Source organism: Mercurialis annua, linkage group LG1-X (assembly GCF_937616625.2).
Source record: "Mercurialis annua linkage group LG1-X, ddMerAnnu1.2, whole genome shotgun sequence".
Classification (NCBI taxonomy): domain Eukaryota; kingdom Viridiplantae; phylum Streptophyta; class Magnoliopsida; order Malpighiales; family Euphorbiaceae; genus Mercurialis; species Mercurialis annua.
Window position 1 is genome coordinate 71,408,335 of NC_065570.1, and position 15,413 is coordinate 71,423,747.

Sequence of the window (15,413 nt, forward strand, 5' to 3'; positions counted from 1 at the left end):
AGTTTGGAGCGTGACCGACACATGTAGCTAGTGGGTGGACATTTTTAAGTAGGCCGTTATGATGTAGTGAGGTTAACTCTTCCGATTCTGCTTTCTAGAGGTGAGCATGGTTCGGTTCGGTTTGATTTGATTTAGTAAACTCTAAAACCAAACCATATTTTAAGGGAAATATAAAAAGCAAATCACGCCAAATATTTATATAAAATTTCGATTCGATTAACCAAATTTTAGCATCAGTTTCGGTTCGGTTTGATTAATATAGGTTTAGATAAAAATTATATATAATTATACGTAATAGTAATTTTTAATTATATGTGTGTATTAGTTTATGTTTTATTTTTTTTTTATATATATATATATATATATATATATATATATATATATATATATATATATATATATATATATATATATATATATATATATCTATACACACACACTGTATTATATTTATATATAAATATTTCAATAAATAAATTTTATATTTATTTATACATATATAAATATTAATAAAAATAATATTATTGTAAATTTGGTTTTTCGGTCAGTTCGGTTAAACACTAATTAAAACCAAACTAAAACCATATTTTTTTATAATTGAAAAACAAACCAATCCATTTTAATCTTAACCAAACCAAAATTAATTTCGGGTTGGTTTGAATCGGATTAATAATTTGGTTCGATTTTTACTCACTCCTACTGCTTTCCCCAACTTTTGTCGTTTTCTGTGCCATCTCACCACCCTCCGTGCGTCCTTTTTTCTCCTTTATATATTTTTCTCCTCATTTCCCTTATTTTTAATATAATTAATCCTCTTCACGTAATTGCTCTCCAGCCTGGTCGGTCAAACTCATCTCCTCCGCTCCATCTTATTTTATTTTTTATTTCACTAATATCTCCACATTTCTTTTTAAAGTTAAAACAGTTTCTTAACCTCCAAAACAGTTTTTTAACCTTCCAAATATTTTCTCACTCTTTATTAACAGTTTTACTTCAGTTCACCATTCAGTTACCTTAACCTTGGCTTATCTGATGGAGTATTACATTTTTCAAATTTCAATTTAAACCGTTTTAATCAAAAAAAGATCAAAGACCGTTCGTTTTTCATCATCATTGATTGTGGGTTGCGTGATTTTAGTGTGAACCTGACGAGCCGTATTTTAGGCTAACTGCAGACAATTAAAACTAAAATAACAATATACGTGTAAGCTGGAGGGAGAATGAAATGACGCATGTCAATTTGACAACTGTTTACTAGTAACTGCCTTGCCTAGAAGAATCCCCTTTTACTCTCAACGGCTATCACCGGTCACTCTAACCGGTTTAACCAGTCATCCTTATCTCTTCTCCATATATAAACCCCTTTCTCTACTTCTTTCACTCTGTTCTTTCTTTTTAAAAACCAATCCAAATAACCCAAATTTCAGACCCAGCCTCCGCCGCCGTCAAAGAAAGAAAATCCTCCAATTTGGGAGCTGCTAGGTTTAAATCCATGGCTTCTTCTACGGCGAGAAAAGATATTGATAGAATCAAAGGTCCGTGGAGTCCTGAAGAAGACGAGGCGTTACAAAGATTGGTTCAAACCTATGGACCACGAAACTGGTCTTTAATAAGCAAATCGATCCCTGGCCGGTCCGGCAAGTCGTGTAGATTACGGTGGTGTAATCAGCTCTCGCCTGAGGTCGAGCACAGGCCGTTCACGCCTGATGAAGACGATACCATTATCAGAGCGCATTCTCGGTTTGGCAATAAATGGGCCACCATCGCTCGTCTACTCAATGGCCGTACTGATAACGCTATTAAAAACCATTGGAACTCTACCCTCAAGCGAAAATGTAACGACTTAAGCGACGACGTATTACATCCTAACCCTCAGCCTCTTAAAAGATCTGCTAGCGTGGGCGCTCCGGGTTCTAACGTATCGGGCTATCTTCACTTGAACCCGAGTAGCCCATCCGGATCTGATCTAAGCGATTCAAGTTTTCCTGACATGTCACCCTCTCCTTCTCCCGTTTTCCGGCCGCTGGCGAGAACGGGATCCCTCGGTTTGCCACCGACGCCTTCTATTTCATCTTCCATTAAAGATCCGGCAACATCGTTGAGCCTTTCTCTTCCTGGATTCGATTCTTGCGAAGGTTTCAATCAAATACCCGGTTCAGGATGGGGGTTGGGTCAAGCAGTAGATAACCCGGCGCCTATTGCAGAATCAGCATCGAAAGGTGTAGGTGGACAGCAGCAGCAGGAGTATGAGAAGCAGTTCTTTAATCCAGAGTTCTTGACAATTATGCAAGAGATGATAAGGAAGGAAGTTAGGACTTATATGTCGGGAGTTGAACAGAACGGGATGTGCTTGCAAACTGAAGCTATTAGAAATGCTGTGGTTAAGCGAATTGGGATTAGCAGAATCGAGTAATTAAAAAACTATAATCATAATCAGAAACAGATGTCTTTTGTTTCTTTTAATTTGCTTTAAGTCGTTTCTTTATACACAAGTAATAGTAATAATTTTGGTAGTGTACAGAGGAAGAGGAGGAAAAACACAAATATAAACTTGAGAAAAACAAAACAAATCTCTCTATGCTTCTTTTTTTTTTGTTTTTTATTTTATTTTTAATTTTTAGGTTTTGGATATTGAATTAAAGGACAAAACATGAGTTGAAATTAAATGAAGCTGAAGTAGAGGATTGATTCGAAAAACAAAAACAAATTCAAATTTGAAGGGACCAAGTTGGTTAGTTGTTAATGACAACTGTTTTTTGTTTGTATATGGGTAATCAGGAAAAAGGTAAAATAAAAGGGTTTCAGTGTAGCTGTAATAAGTTAGTATCTGGAAAATGGTGTGGGCTTAAAAAATGAAGGTGATGGAACATAATTGGTCTATTTTGGAGGATAGGATAGGACGATTGATGAAGCAAAGAATTTTGCTAATTAAGGAACCGACAACTTTTTAAGAATGTCCTCTTTCTGAGGGGGTGTTTGGTTCAGCTTTTTGGTGGAGCTTTTGGCTTTTGCTTTTCAAAAAGCTCCACCAAAGTGTTTGGTGAGAAATTTTTCAGAGCTTTTTGGAGCTTTTTGAATCTCCAACAGCTGCTGTTTGAAAAGCTCCATTTTGGAGCTTTTTGCCAACAGCTGATAGCTGTTTCATTATTTAGACAAAATTACCCTTACTAGAATATATCCTTTTTTTATATATAAAATTATTTAAATTATTTTTAAATACTCTAATCATTTATAAAGTATATAAAATTATTTTATTTATATTAAAATAAATAAAATTTAATAACTTTTTGAAAAATTTATTACAGATTTATAAAAAATATATCTAAATATTGCTTCTTATAAAAAAATAATTATTAATACTTTTATTAAATAATATATGATATAATATATTCATAATTTAATATATAAAAACAGAAATTATGCCCTTTACGGTCATTTTATATATAAACAGCTACAGCTAATTAAATCTCACCAAACACTAATGGTCTATCAGCTACCAGCTACCAGCCAACAGCTAACAGCTATCAGCAACAGCTAACAGCCACCAGCTATAAGAAACAGCTGAACCAAACAGGCCCAATATAAGTGTTCAATTCCGGCTCAACCGCTGAATAAAGCCTACAGTTTTTCGAATAATTCTATGTTGGGCTTTTCAAATAATTACTCTGGCCCATAAAAAGATACATGGCTACTGCCCAACCTAGTGTCTAGATACCGATTGGGCTTTTGTGACTCGTCTCATATCATTGAGATGATGAATGAGATGTTTAAGAGAATGCCTAAAAATTTAACATATTTATAAATTTTATCCCGAAAATTACAGCTTCATGAGAGCGTCTCATATTTTTTTCCTAATTCTTGTACGTTGGTTTCGTGTTTCAAATTCTGGTTCATCGTGTTTAAAAAAAAAATCAAACGGTTTTGGAAAATACAGTTTGCAACTGTTTCTAATAAACCATCTTGGACATGTTTTAAAAGGATTTCAAGTGGTTTTATATATTAATAAACAGTTTCTAAAATTACAATTTATTACCGCTTTTAAAAACGGTTTCTACAAAGAAGTTTAACGGTTTCAAATGTTTTTTTTAATTAAACGGAATATTTTTATAAATTTACAGAATACGAATAAAATGAAAATAAGGGAGTAAAAGATTCAAGTTCCAAATCAGGGTACTTTTTACAAATAAAATTAGAAATGAAGTATTTTTTTTTAAATTCCCACGATGAATTGGATGATCAATTAGGATATACTTCAATATGAAGTTGGTGAACAGAATGCCTCCTAGATTCTTAACATTTCTGTTAAATTTTATATCGGCTCAAACCAGTTTCAGTTATTTTATATTGGTTCAAACCAGTTTGAGCTACATATAACCTGCAACATCCTTCAGCTTTTGTTCAATCAATCACCCAATCATTACTTAAATCATATTGAAAAGATCTACACTCTGTGAGTGATTCAGATTCCTGAGTCCTGATTAAATAGAAAATGGACAAGATTAAGCTAGTGTTATTGCTGTTACTAACAGTAGCAATCAGACACATCCATTGTTTAAGCATTGGGTTCTATGCTAAGCGATGTCCGAGAGCAGAGAACATCATTTCAAGATTAGTCTGGTTAGCTTCCCGGCGTGACCCTTCGCTTCCGGCTGCACTATTGCGACTCCATTACCACGACTGCTTTGTTGGAGTATTCATTTCTGCAATAATCACATTACACATTTTAATAGAAATTTTTTATACTTATTAGTATTTTTAAACATTTTTGTCTCTTTTTCGTGCCATGTTAAGGGTTGCGATGCTTCAGTGTTGTTAGATAGTGCTTACGGGTACCCACCGCCTGAGAAAATAGCGTCCCCGAATCAGAGTCTTAGAGGGTATGAAGTAGTGGACTTGATTAAAAGAGTCCTGGAATCTGTGTGTCCATTAACAGTCTCCTGCGCAGATATTCTTGCTCTATCTGCCAGAGACGCTGTTGCTTCTGTGAGTCTGATTTTAATTGCATTTGCTTGCTATTACCACATAGATAGAAAAATTTAGCTGAAATTTTGGTTTGGATGATCTCATCAGGCTGGTGGGCCGCATTGGAAAATCCCGACAGGAAGAAGAGACAGCCGATTATCGTCTGCTTTGATAGCAGAAATCAGTATGCCACGTCCTTTATCTTCCCAAGCTGAACTCAAGAGTACATTCTTTCACCATGGATTATCTGAAGATGAATTGATCACACTCTCTGGTACTTCTCAGTTTTCCTTTTTGTCTTTTATACTTGAGAGTTTGCATTCAATTCACAGAACCAAAATTTTAATTTGTTTATAAAAACTAAAATGGTATGAATTTATAAGGATTTAAAATATTTCTATTCGAATCAGACCAAACTTTGGTCGGTTTGTCTGTTCAATTCAGTTCTTTCGATTAAGTTTGCATCAAAATTCAATTTTTTTTACTTTTAAACAGAACCAAATCAATTCAATTCGTACTAGTCGATTTGGTTGTTTCGTAATCAGCTGTTGCACGTTTGGTCTAGTGGTATAGACCTCAGCCATCTGGGCGCTATAGTCGTGTGTTCAAACCCCAACTAATAAATGGAGTGGTTACATGTTGGCCATTATAGCCCGGAATGTGGGTCTGCCGGCGGTCTGCATCTCGAGATTTGACAATGATCCTAGGCTTTAGCTCGGGGAGTGATTCTTTGTCACAAAAAAAAAAAAAACAAATCAAAACAAACCGGTTAATTTGGTTGGTTTGTCTATTCGTTTTTGTTTTTTCGATTAGGCTTGAATCAAAACTCACAATATTTTACTTTGAAAACCAATCTGAATCAAAAAAATTAAACTTTTTTTAAAATATCCAACCGCATAAAATTGAAATTATCTGTTAAGTTATTCAATTTGGTTAGGCTTTTAGTAACCCTATTTCTACTATTGGTAGCAAAGTGAATGAATTGGCTAATACCAATTCTGTGCAGGTGCTCATACTATAGGTCTGGCTCACTGCAAATCCATTTGGGATAGACTATACAATTTTGGCAGTGGAAAGCTAACAGATCCAAGCATGAACAGGAATTATGCAGCACTTTTGAAAATGATATGCCCAAGGAATAACCGTAACTCGAGAATGGTGGTTCCCCTGGACCCTGTATCTCCATTCAAATTCGATAACACTTATTATAAGAATCTAGAGAAGGGCTTTGGCCTTCTAGCTTCTGATCAGATTATCATACACAACAAAATGGCTAGTGAATTTGGCCGCAACGCAACCCTATGGAGAGACAGATTTCGTAAGGCCATGATCCATTTGAGTATTCTCAATGTGAAGGAGAATAATCGAGGAGAGATTAGGAGAAATTGTCGTCGACGGAATTAGTTATATTCCAGTTGATATGAAGTAGACTATACAGAAATTTACTCGAGAATTTTATTATTATTGAATTTAAGGAGCTTTTCAGATTTCCTTGAACTTATTGTTTGTACTGAAAATACAACTTCATTCTAAGTATAAGTTATAAATATAAAGTTTCGGAGTTTCAGAATAATTTTCGATAATGCATACATACTAATTATAAATTTGATGATGCAAGAGTATCTCAACAACTCTGCTCATGCTAGGTCTTGCATCTCTGTCTTCCTCCACACATTGCAGGGCTAGTCCGACGAGACTTTCCATTCGATCTTCATCATATTTTCCTTCCAAATTCGGGTCTACGATGCTTTCTATCCATGGTGTTTCTCCGTCAGCTTCTTTTTTCTTGTCCCTTACCAATGTCACCAATCCCTTGTGCTCCGTCTCGCCAATTGCTGGACTTTTTCCTGTTATCATCTCCAGCACAACAATTCCATAACTATAAACATCAACTTTTGATGTGATGGGCAGGTTATATACCCATTCAGGAGCCATGTAGCCTCTGGTTCCTCTTATCTTTGAAAAGATTGAATGATTTAGGTTTCGATCACCTCTGCTCAGTAGCTTGGATAACCCGAAATCCGATACCTTTGGCTGGTAATTAGAGTCTAATAGTATATTCTGTGGCTTTACGTCGCAATGTAAAACCCACTCCAAGCACTCTTCGTGTAGATAAGCTAGTCCTCTCGCGGCACCTGATGCAATTTCAAACCGTTTTTGCCAATCTAGTGTGTTTAAGGAAAGATTTTCGGTTAAGGAACCGTGCTCTATGAATTCGTACACCAATAGCCTGTGCTTCTGTTCGGCGCAATAACCCCACAATGCAATGAGGTTCATGTGATTAAGCTTCCCAATGGTGCTGACTTCTGCTAAAAACTCTGCCTCGCCTTGGTTAGCTATGTTAAGCCTTTTGATTGCTGCAACTCGATCATCAAACAGCACCGCCTTGTACACAATTCCTCCTGCTCCTCTTCCAATTTCCTGGCTGAAGTTTTTGGTTGCCTTTTTGAGCTCAGAAAAAGTAAATCTTCTAAATCCAGCTCCTGCAGGATTATAGCTTTCTGTAGCTTCATTAGACTTGATTAAGAAACACCAAACAAAAACTACCGTTATAATCTCAACGCCTGCCAACGCGCAAGCTAACCAAAGAACAGCCTGCACCGTCTCATCTTGACTTACTTTTGCATAAGTTCTGTCTAGAATGACAATATGATTGGAGCATTGTAACCCAAATCCTGAAGCTGTCTCTTCGTCGGATACTAGAAAGGTTTTCGGAACTTTCACGTAGAAGTCTCCACCGAAATTCGGGGCACGTTGTCCGTTCATTAGTAACATTTTAGGGTAGCAGTAAGGTTCTGGAGTATTTACAATATACCTGTACTGAAACCCTTTGCAACTGCACAATTCCAAACAATATTTCTTGCACATCTCTAAGCTGACATTCTGGTTATAGAAACCAGCGTCGTTGCCAAAAAATTCAACATGCTCGAGTTTTATGAAACTCGTCTCTTCACGATTTTCACACGAGATATTGAACTTCGGTTCACACCCATAAGACCAGTCAGCAGGATTCTTTATCTTAAACCCTGGCAGGCAAGAACAATTTCTGCCATAAACCGGATCGTAAAAGCATGCACTGTTAGGTCCACAGATTCCGTGAATCTCACACAATTGAGATTTTGATTGCCATGAAACAATCCAACTTGAGATTCCTTCTTCTCGGCTATACATTCGAACATTGCCATCAGAATCAATTTTTAGTCTGCGTTGGAGCCTCGATCCATAATCTGCTGCTAGAAAATTCCAATTATCAGATGAAGTAAATTCACCCAACAAATCATATGAAGCAATCCGTGTACTATTGTACGGAGTTCTTCCACCATCCCAATCTTGAAGCCATGGGTATGGCCAATAAACACTTGAAACCTCTGGACCATCATAAATGAGACGCATCAGATTATTATCATCAAAAATTAGTTTATAGAAACCAGTAGAAGAGTTAATGTAGCTTCTTGCTGAGACGAGCTGTGTGTATCTAGTGAATGGCTGCAGAGGAAGAAGCGTATCCGTAGGTGAATTAAAGCTTTGCCACAAAACAGCATCGTCTGTATCTTGCAGAACAAGATTGCCTGTGTTATTGAGTCGTAACTCTGCCGGAGAGATTGAATCAGTGCCTGTTGACCAAACTGTTGATTTACCGGCGTCAGAGAGGATCAGATTTCCAGTTTTAAGCAGGAAGAGATTTGATCCTTTACCGTTAACTGGGAAATCACGATTTGCCATCCAAACAACGGTGCAATTGTTAGTACAGGATGGTTTGCTAAACCATACAGCAAACGAGTATGCATTTTCGCCAACAGGGTAAAATCCGGCAGAGAAAACTCGATTTGGAGATATCAGAATGTCATCTGGATTCTCGACGGAGAGCGATGAGCCTCCTCTCAAAACAGAGTCAGATGCAGGAACTGATAGAATAAAACACATTGCAATCAAGAGAAACTTGCAATCCATATTGAACATTCTTGGCTTTTTAGAGTAGTCAAGGACTTAAAAATGATTTTGAAAGAAACTCGGACTTCTAAAGACCTTGAAGTAAATTCAATTTCATGCAGTGGTTGGTAAATAAAGCTTAAAGAAGATGGAAGATTAAATAGCTCTGCCGTGACTTTGAAGTAATTGTAAGTATAACCACATTAGCATAAATTATTTTAATTTTAATTATTCCTTAATAATCGAATGTGAAACTGCAAATATGAGAATAACGTTGACTTGACAAAATTCTGTGTTATTTATATTTTTCATTTTCAGTGAAAGTAATATTTTTCTCAAGTACTTACACCCTAGAGAAAGTAATGGATCAGTTGAATATGTTGTATGAAAATACAGGTCAAACTTCTGCAACCTTAAAGAACGGCTAATAATCACCCATGGCACCTCAACTTTAGGGGTGCGGGCGCTAAACCCCCTGAAGTTTAAAAACGGGCAGTAAACTCCCTGAACTTTGAGGCGGCGCTCACTAAACCCCTTTTGGACAAAATATGACCAAAATACCCCTGGCGCCGTTTTTTTGGTCAACAGACTTTTTTTTCAAAAAAATAAATAAATAAATAGTGGCGCCACGTCAGCTGCCACGTCACCAAACTACCCTAAAAAATTAAAACACCTAAAATACCCCTAAAACACCCAACCCAATCAAATCAACCCAATGAATTCAACCAAACCACTTTCACCCGAACCGCCATCACAACCACCACCACCACAACTGCCGCCGCCACCATAACCACCACCGCCGCCGGGATCCGTTCCTCACTGAGGAACAGATCTGGATCTATTCCTCAGTGAGGAACAGATCGTGGTCTGTTCCTCAAGTGAGGAACAGATCGTCTGTTCCTCACTGAGGAACAGACGACGAGGGATCTGTTCCTCTTGAGGAACAGATCCGGAAGATGACCGGAAAATTTTTCCGGTCATCTTCAACGGAGAAGATGATCGGAAAAATTTTCCGGTGGGGTCCGGTCGGGTGGAGGTGGTCCGGTCGGGTGGAGGTGGTCCGGTCGGGTGTTGAGTTAATCTTTTGATTTAGATTGGGTTGATTTGTTTTTTTTGTTTTTTTCTAAATCAAATTAGGGGTATTTTGGGTGTTTGAAATTTTTAAGGTATTTTACTGACGTGGCAGCTGATGTGACAGTGTCAGATTTTTTTTGAAAAAAAGTCAGTTGACCAAAAAAACGGCGCCAGGGGTATTTTGGTCATATTTCGTCCAAAAGGGGTTTAGTGAGCGCCGCCTCAAAGTTCAGGGAGTTTACTGCCCGTTTTTAAACTTCAGGGGGTTTAGCGCCCGCACCCCCAAAGTTGAGGTGCCATGGGTGATTATTAGCCTTAAAGAACAACAAAGTCAAAATCAAATGCCTTGTTGAACTGTTCAAAATTTCACTTGCTTATTCGTTCTTCTTTCGTTTCCTTTTTTTTCCCTTTCTTTCTCAGTCAAGGCCACTCCAATGACTCAATCTGATTGCTTGATAGAATTCTTTAAATCTGAAAAGTACCTCTTTGTTGTACTAGAATAATTCAAACTTTATTAAAGCAAAAAAAATGATAGCAAATTAAATAAGCAGCAACTACAAGACAATAAAAAAAATACGCATTTTTTTATAGGATTAAATAAAAAGATTCGCATTACTTCATCATCTTGTATCTACAACTGTAATTCTATTATATAATATGTACAAACCTCCAGCTCTTATACCCGCCCAACCTAATCATCTCGCCGATTGGTGCTTGTTTCAGTATCTTCCAGGACATGGTAAGTAGAGAGGAAAAAAACACTCTGATTTTTCTGTAGAAACCTGCAAAACAGATCCAATCTATTAACATATTGACATTAAATATCAACAACTGCAAAAAAAATTAAAATTTCTTCCTATTTTGAATGATAACATGGTTTTATAATCTCCAAACACCAAAAGAGGTGCATTAATAACCTTAAGCAAGTTTAGAATCATGAACTTCATCTGTTTATTTTCTACTTTTTTCCTCTGCTTAAATTTAGTATTATGAAGATTTTCGTAACTTATCCAAGATGAACTTTTTAATTGTCGTAATTTAGATCAAAATACAGATTTAGCGAGAAGGATTATAAGTCTCTATTGAGAGATCATACTTGAGAAAGTTAACTAATTGTTGCTGCAACTCCATCACTGTCGCGTCTTCAATGTTTGCAGAGACTAACAACTCTGGTAACTTCACTGCAAGCACCAGTTGAAAGGGTTTTCAGCCAGATAATTTTTCACAATAGAAAACTGACACAAAGTTCTAAATGCAACATACTATTTTCTGTTTTTGAACAATAAACTTATGAACATACCAAACAAGCGTAATAGATGCTCAGCACCATATACTGATGAGGGAGAGGCGTCATCTTTAATGACATCAGCATATTGTGCACGTTCACATTTGTACAAAAGCATCACTGGCAATGCCGTGTTGAAGTAACAAGATAAACCTTTTGTAATTTCTCCAACCGCTTCAGAGATTCTAAACCCACCAAATCATAGAATGTTAGCACGAGCAAGTAATTCAACAGACGGTACTTCCTTTTTGTAAAATAATGATGATAGAAAATATGGTAAACCAAATCTGAGTAACTCAAGATTACCGAGGAAACAATCAAAAGTTCCAAAAAAGGAAGAGAAATGCTTACAAGCCATCTTTCTTTAACCTGTAATCAAGATACTTCTTCATGACGTCATCCACATTAGGGGTACGAGGAAGTTTAACAAGCTGATGGAAAATAATAAAGTAAATCCATGAAATTGACTATGATCAGTACTAAGCAATTACTTTTTACAGAAATAGTCACAGCTAACGTTTTGTAGGCATATAGGTAACATGAGAATATGAATTAAAATATTTCAGACTTCAGCCTTTTGGTTAAAGAGTACACAAGATTTGCAGCCAGAGAATTAGAGACAACAATAAATATGTATCTGCTATTTGATTAAAATGGTAAGTTCATACCTCATAATATCATATCTATTCAGCTATTAATATCACATTAAAATTAGTTAAAAGTCCTTTCAGCAAGGGTGATTGGTACCTAGATTTGACATCCTAGGACATGGAGTATTAAAAGAAACATCCATGAAGTTGATAACGTGGAGTTATAGAACTTCTCTATGAGCAATAATCCGAAACACCAGAAAATATGACATAGGATATGAGCATAATATAGTTACCTTTCCCAGATGAGTGATAAATTCACAATCATCAACAAGTTGCTTCTTTAGCATTGGTGGAATTTGGAGATTCGCATTTTTTTCCAAGGGTAGAACACATTTTTCCTAATAGTTCCAAAACAATGAACTAAGCAAGAGATAACAAACTATTAATGGAAAAACTATTCAGAAACTATTAACATTTTGCTTCCAAGTTATGTGTACTAATTAAATTTGAATTATAGAGGGAAATTAGGCATATGTAAGCCAGAGTATACCTTACTGAGAGAGTTATTTTTCCGCTTCCTACCCCTTGCAACTGCATATATTGCCAACAAAAGTTTTAAGCCAACTGAATAATGCACAAATGAAACTGAGCCTATTTGTTGTCAACAGATAGAGTTTAAACTACACATGCAAGACGAGACCCAGTCAAGCTCATACACCGCAATGAGTTTTGATTGAAATTAAACAAATGTGTTTTACTTTTCTTCCTTCACTGGAGAGCAAACACTAGATTAACCACAATCCAACATAACCACTTTAGAAACTTCAGCTAACGCTCAGACATGTTTATCCAACAGAATTTAATAATGTAGCTTTAACAGGATTTAAAATTGCTAGTGAAGAACATTATACAATGGCTCAACTATCTTAACTGACATGTCTCCTCCATATCTATACAGCAGATGAGAATGAAACTGTACCAACAATAACAGCTAAGAAATATAAGATACGCTAATAATTATTAAATGACAACAATTAGGACTTTTTCTCCTCAATATCAAAATTCCTCGCAAAATATAAAATTAATGTGAATGTATATACATTGCAAAAGAGCATTATAAGTTAAAACAAAAAACTAGAGAATTCCAGTTCTGCTGTTTAGAGAAACAAGAAAAGAGACCGGGGGAATAGGAAACAAGTGCATCATAGATTAAATAAATTGATCCCTATATGAATTGAAACCGTCTATCTGAAGAGAGTAATTTTTGAAGACAATTAAAACATGTTTCCAGTCTCCACCATGCTGTGTAACCTTAACAAGCATAACACCGCCATAGCAATTAAAGGGTACATCTAATTATTAGTTGTCACTGTTTCCAGTTCAGTATCCAAGGGGCGGTCATAGCTATAGTTTAGTTCTGTTTCTTATCTATTCACCTAACTATATATGGTCTACTGGCTTGAGCAAACAAAGGAATCACCTTCCTTATACCCTAAAAAAAAACCCAGCATGGATTGCAGTCTGTGAGGAGATGGGGAAATTTTCAGAATCAATGATTGGACCATGCAAACTAGATAACCTTTTCTTCATAAAAAAATCGACCTCTGACAAGAATCTGGATATTGGTGAGGACCTTCTATTTCTTTATGGTAAAAGAGTTTATATGATTCCTCGACAAAATGAATCATAATAGTTACAACTACATCCAAGAAATTCCTTGAGAACAGGAATGGAAGCATAGAATATCAGATAATCAATAGTGGAAAGCAATATAAATCAATCTAACCCTTGGAATTTTTGGGTTTGATAAGTGATTCATGGCCGGCTATTGAATTCCTTGCCAAGTACTGCTTTCTATTGAGGAATTTCAGTTCATTCTCTTCAGTATGTTTCATCAGACGATCCTCTCCAACCCATTCATCCCAACTGTTGGAGACAAAAATTGTAAACAGTGACAATATATCAGAGTCTAAAAGTAGCTGAACAAGTCATAAAAATAGAGAAGCCTAAGCATAACTCTTTTCTATGTTCAATCTTTCAATTCCATCCTTCCAAAGCATAAAGAAAATCAGCAGGGCAGGCAGATATACTATTAATTATCACTTCCAGGTCTTCATAATATGAAGTAACTGGAGTAAGAGACAAAGTAGTGCAGAAAACTACATTGGATATTCAAGTCCGAAGATCTACATATACTTTAGGAGAAATTCACTGCAAACAGCCAACTGCAGAAGCATTAAAAGCATGAAAAAGAAAGCCGATATGCTGCAGTAACAACTGCACAATTAAACAATGTTTGCAGAACATTTTAACTGTATCATTCATTTTTACATAAATGAATGTGTGCTAGTAGAAAAAAAGAGATTAAGAACATCATCAATTGATTTCACTGAAACCTTGATGTAACAAGAAAAAGAAGGCGAAAAAAGAAGAACAAAAACAGTAAAACATTTAATGGTCACACAATCACTACAATTACAATAATTCATAGCCAAAGGGTTGAATGCACCAAAATGCTCTTTGAATTAAAAAAGACAAATTAAAAAACATATTGAATCAACACATTCATATCTACAAGTTCAACAAACCGCCTGCGCCTCTCCCCATCTCGTAAATAAAAAATAAAAAATTATAAAATCTCAGTTACAGGATAGCAACTACTCACTTTTTGTTCCAGCCCTGCAAAAACATATGATAGATTAGCAAACAAAAAACTACATTTTAAGCTAAATGAAATATTTTAATTTGTGGATGAAAAGATAAATAAAGTTGAAAACTTACATGGTAATGAACATAATAATGCCATTCCTTGGCATGACATTCAACTTTTATCACCTGAACAATCAACAATTTGCGCACTGAAAATTAAAAACTAAAAATGGCATTACAGTCTGTAGACTAACAATTAGGTGGAGATAGAACTATTATTCAATTTGAAAAACAAATTAATTAACAGTAGATAATATATATACCTTGGCTAAATAAATGTCTTGACTGTGAGAAGCAAGAACCTTCTCACCTTCTTCATAAGGACTAACAAGATTTTCCTCATCAGTTCCAGTTTCGCAGTCGGAGTCGGAGTCGGAGCCGGGTTCGAAAGTGGAGCTGTCGGGTATAGTAGCAGACGAATCGGAGTTTGAGCTTTCCATCTTAAGAAAGTTACACACACAACTCAGGACATTCAATTTTTCTTGGTTATTTGAAAAAGAAAGTTAAGACACTATACATAGTTATAAACATCACAGAAATGGCGTCTCATCTTTTTTAAATATGCCATTTCAGTATCTAATCTTCTTTTCTAAAAGTGTTAATGCCATAAAAATTCAATAATTTTACACATTTTTTCAATTGGATCAAGTCTTTTAAATTCATACATTATGTTGAGTTGACATCCATTCTATGATGCAATTTATTGAGATAAAAGTCATTTTTCGGTGAAAAAGAGTATGTAATTTTAAAAAAACCCTAGCCGTCTCTCTCTTTGAGAAACCTCTCAAACCCTAGTAAGTTTTCTTCTTTTTGTCATTTGGGAGGTGGTTTTTGGCCATTCTTGGCCTAAAATCACCTCC

General features: G+C 35.8%; 4 protein-coding genes across 5 annotated transcripts; 2 read left to right on the top strand and 2 right to left on the bottom strand.

The window, feature by feature from the left end:
• The first annotated feature begins 1,382 nt into the window (after window positions 1-1,382).
• LOC126665780 (transcription factor MYB44-like) lies at window positions 1,383-2,531 on the top strand. The gene has a single exon (XM_050358687.2). It carries the CDS (start codon window positions 1,493-1,495, stop codon window positions 2,411-2,413), a length of 921 nt encoding a protein of 306 aa, XP_050214644.1. The 5' UTR covers window positions 1,383-1,492; the 3' UTR covers window positions 2,414-2,531.
• A 1,551-nt stretch (window positions 2,532-4,082) lies between these two features.
• On the top strand, window positions 4,083-6,535 carry LOC126664366 (peroxidase 38-like). The gene is made up of 4 exons (XM_050356729.2): window positions 4,083-4,690; window positions 4,792-4,983; window positions 5,071-5,236; window positions 5,969-6,535. Exons 1-4 carry the CDS (start codon window positions 4,490-4,492, stop codon window positions 6,364-6,366), a joined length of 957 nt encoding a protein of 318 aa, XP_050212686.1. The 5' UTR covers window positions 4,083-4,489; the 3' UTR covers window positions 6,367-6,535.
• On the bottom strand, window positions 6,396-9,304 carry LOC126664364 (putative receptor protein kinase ZmPK1). 2 transcript variants are annotated; one of them, XM_050356727.2, is made up of 2 exons: window positions 8,658-9,304; window positions 6,396-8,588 (listed from the first exon to the last, which is right to left on the bottom strand). In XM_050356727.2, the coding sequence occupies exons 1-2, from the start codon at window positions 8,920-8,922 to the stop codon at window positions 6,556-6,558; spliced, it is 2,298 nt and encodes a 765-aa protein (XP_050212684.1). In that variant the 5' UTR covers window positions 8,923-9,304; the 3' UTR covers window positions 6,396-6,555. The 2 variants fall into 2 exon arrangements, with proteins under 2 accessions (XP_050212684.1, XP_050212683.1); XM_050356726.2 differs by having other exon boundaries at window positions 6,396-9,304.
• Window positions 9,305-10,531: 1,227 nt separating this feature from the next.
• On the bottom strand, window positions 10,532-15,135 carry LOC126664365 (protein MRG2-like). Its single transcript, XM_050356728.2, has 10 exons — window positions 14,817-15,135; window positions 14,626-14,679; window positions 14,510-14,523; window positions 13,631-13,770; window positions 12,395-12,435; window positions 12,138-12,242; window positions 11,603-11,682; window positions 11,267-11,436; window positions 11,063-11,147; window positions 10,532-10,748 (listed from the first exon to the last, which is right to left on the bottom strand). The coding sequence occupies exons 1-10, from the start codon at window positions 14,991-14,993 to the stop codon at window positions 10,658-10,660; spliced, it is 957 nt and encodes a 318-aa protein (XP_050212685.1). The 5' UTR covers window positions 14,994-15,135; the 3' UTR covers window positions 10,532-10,657.
• Window positions 15,136-15,413: the final 278 nt, after the last annotated feature.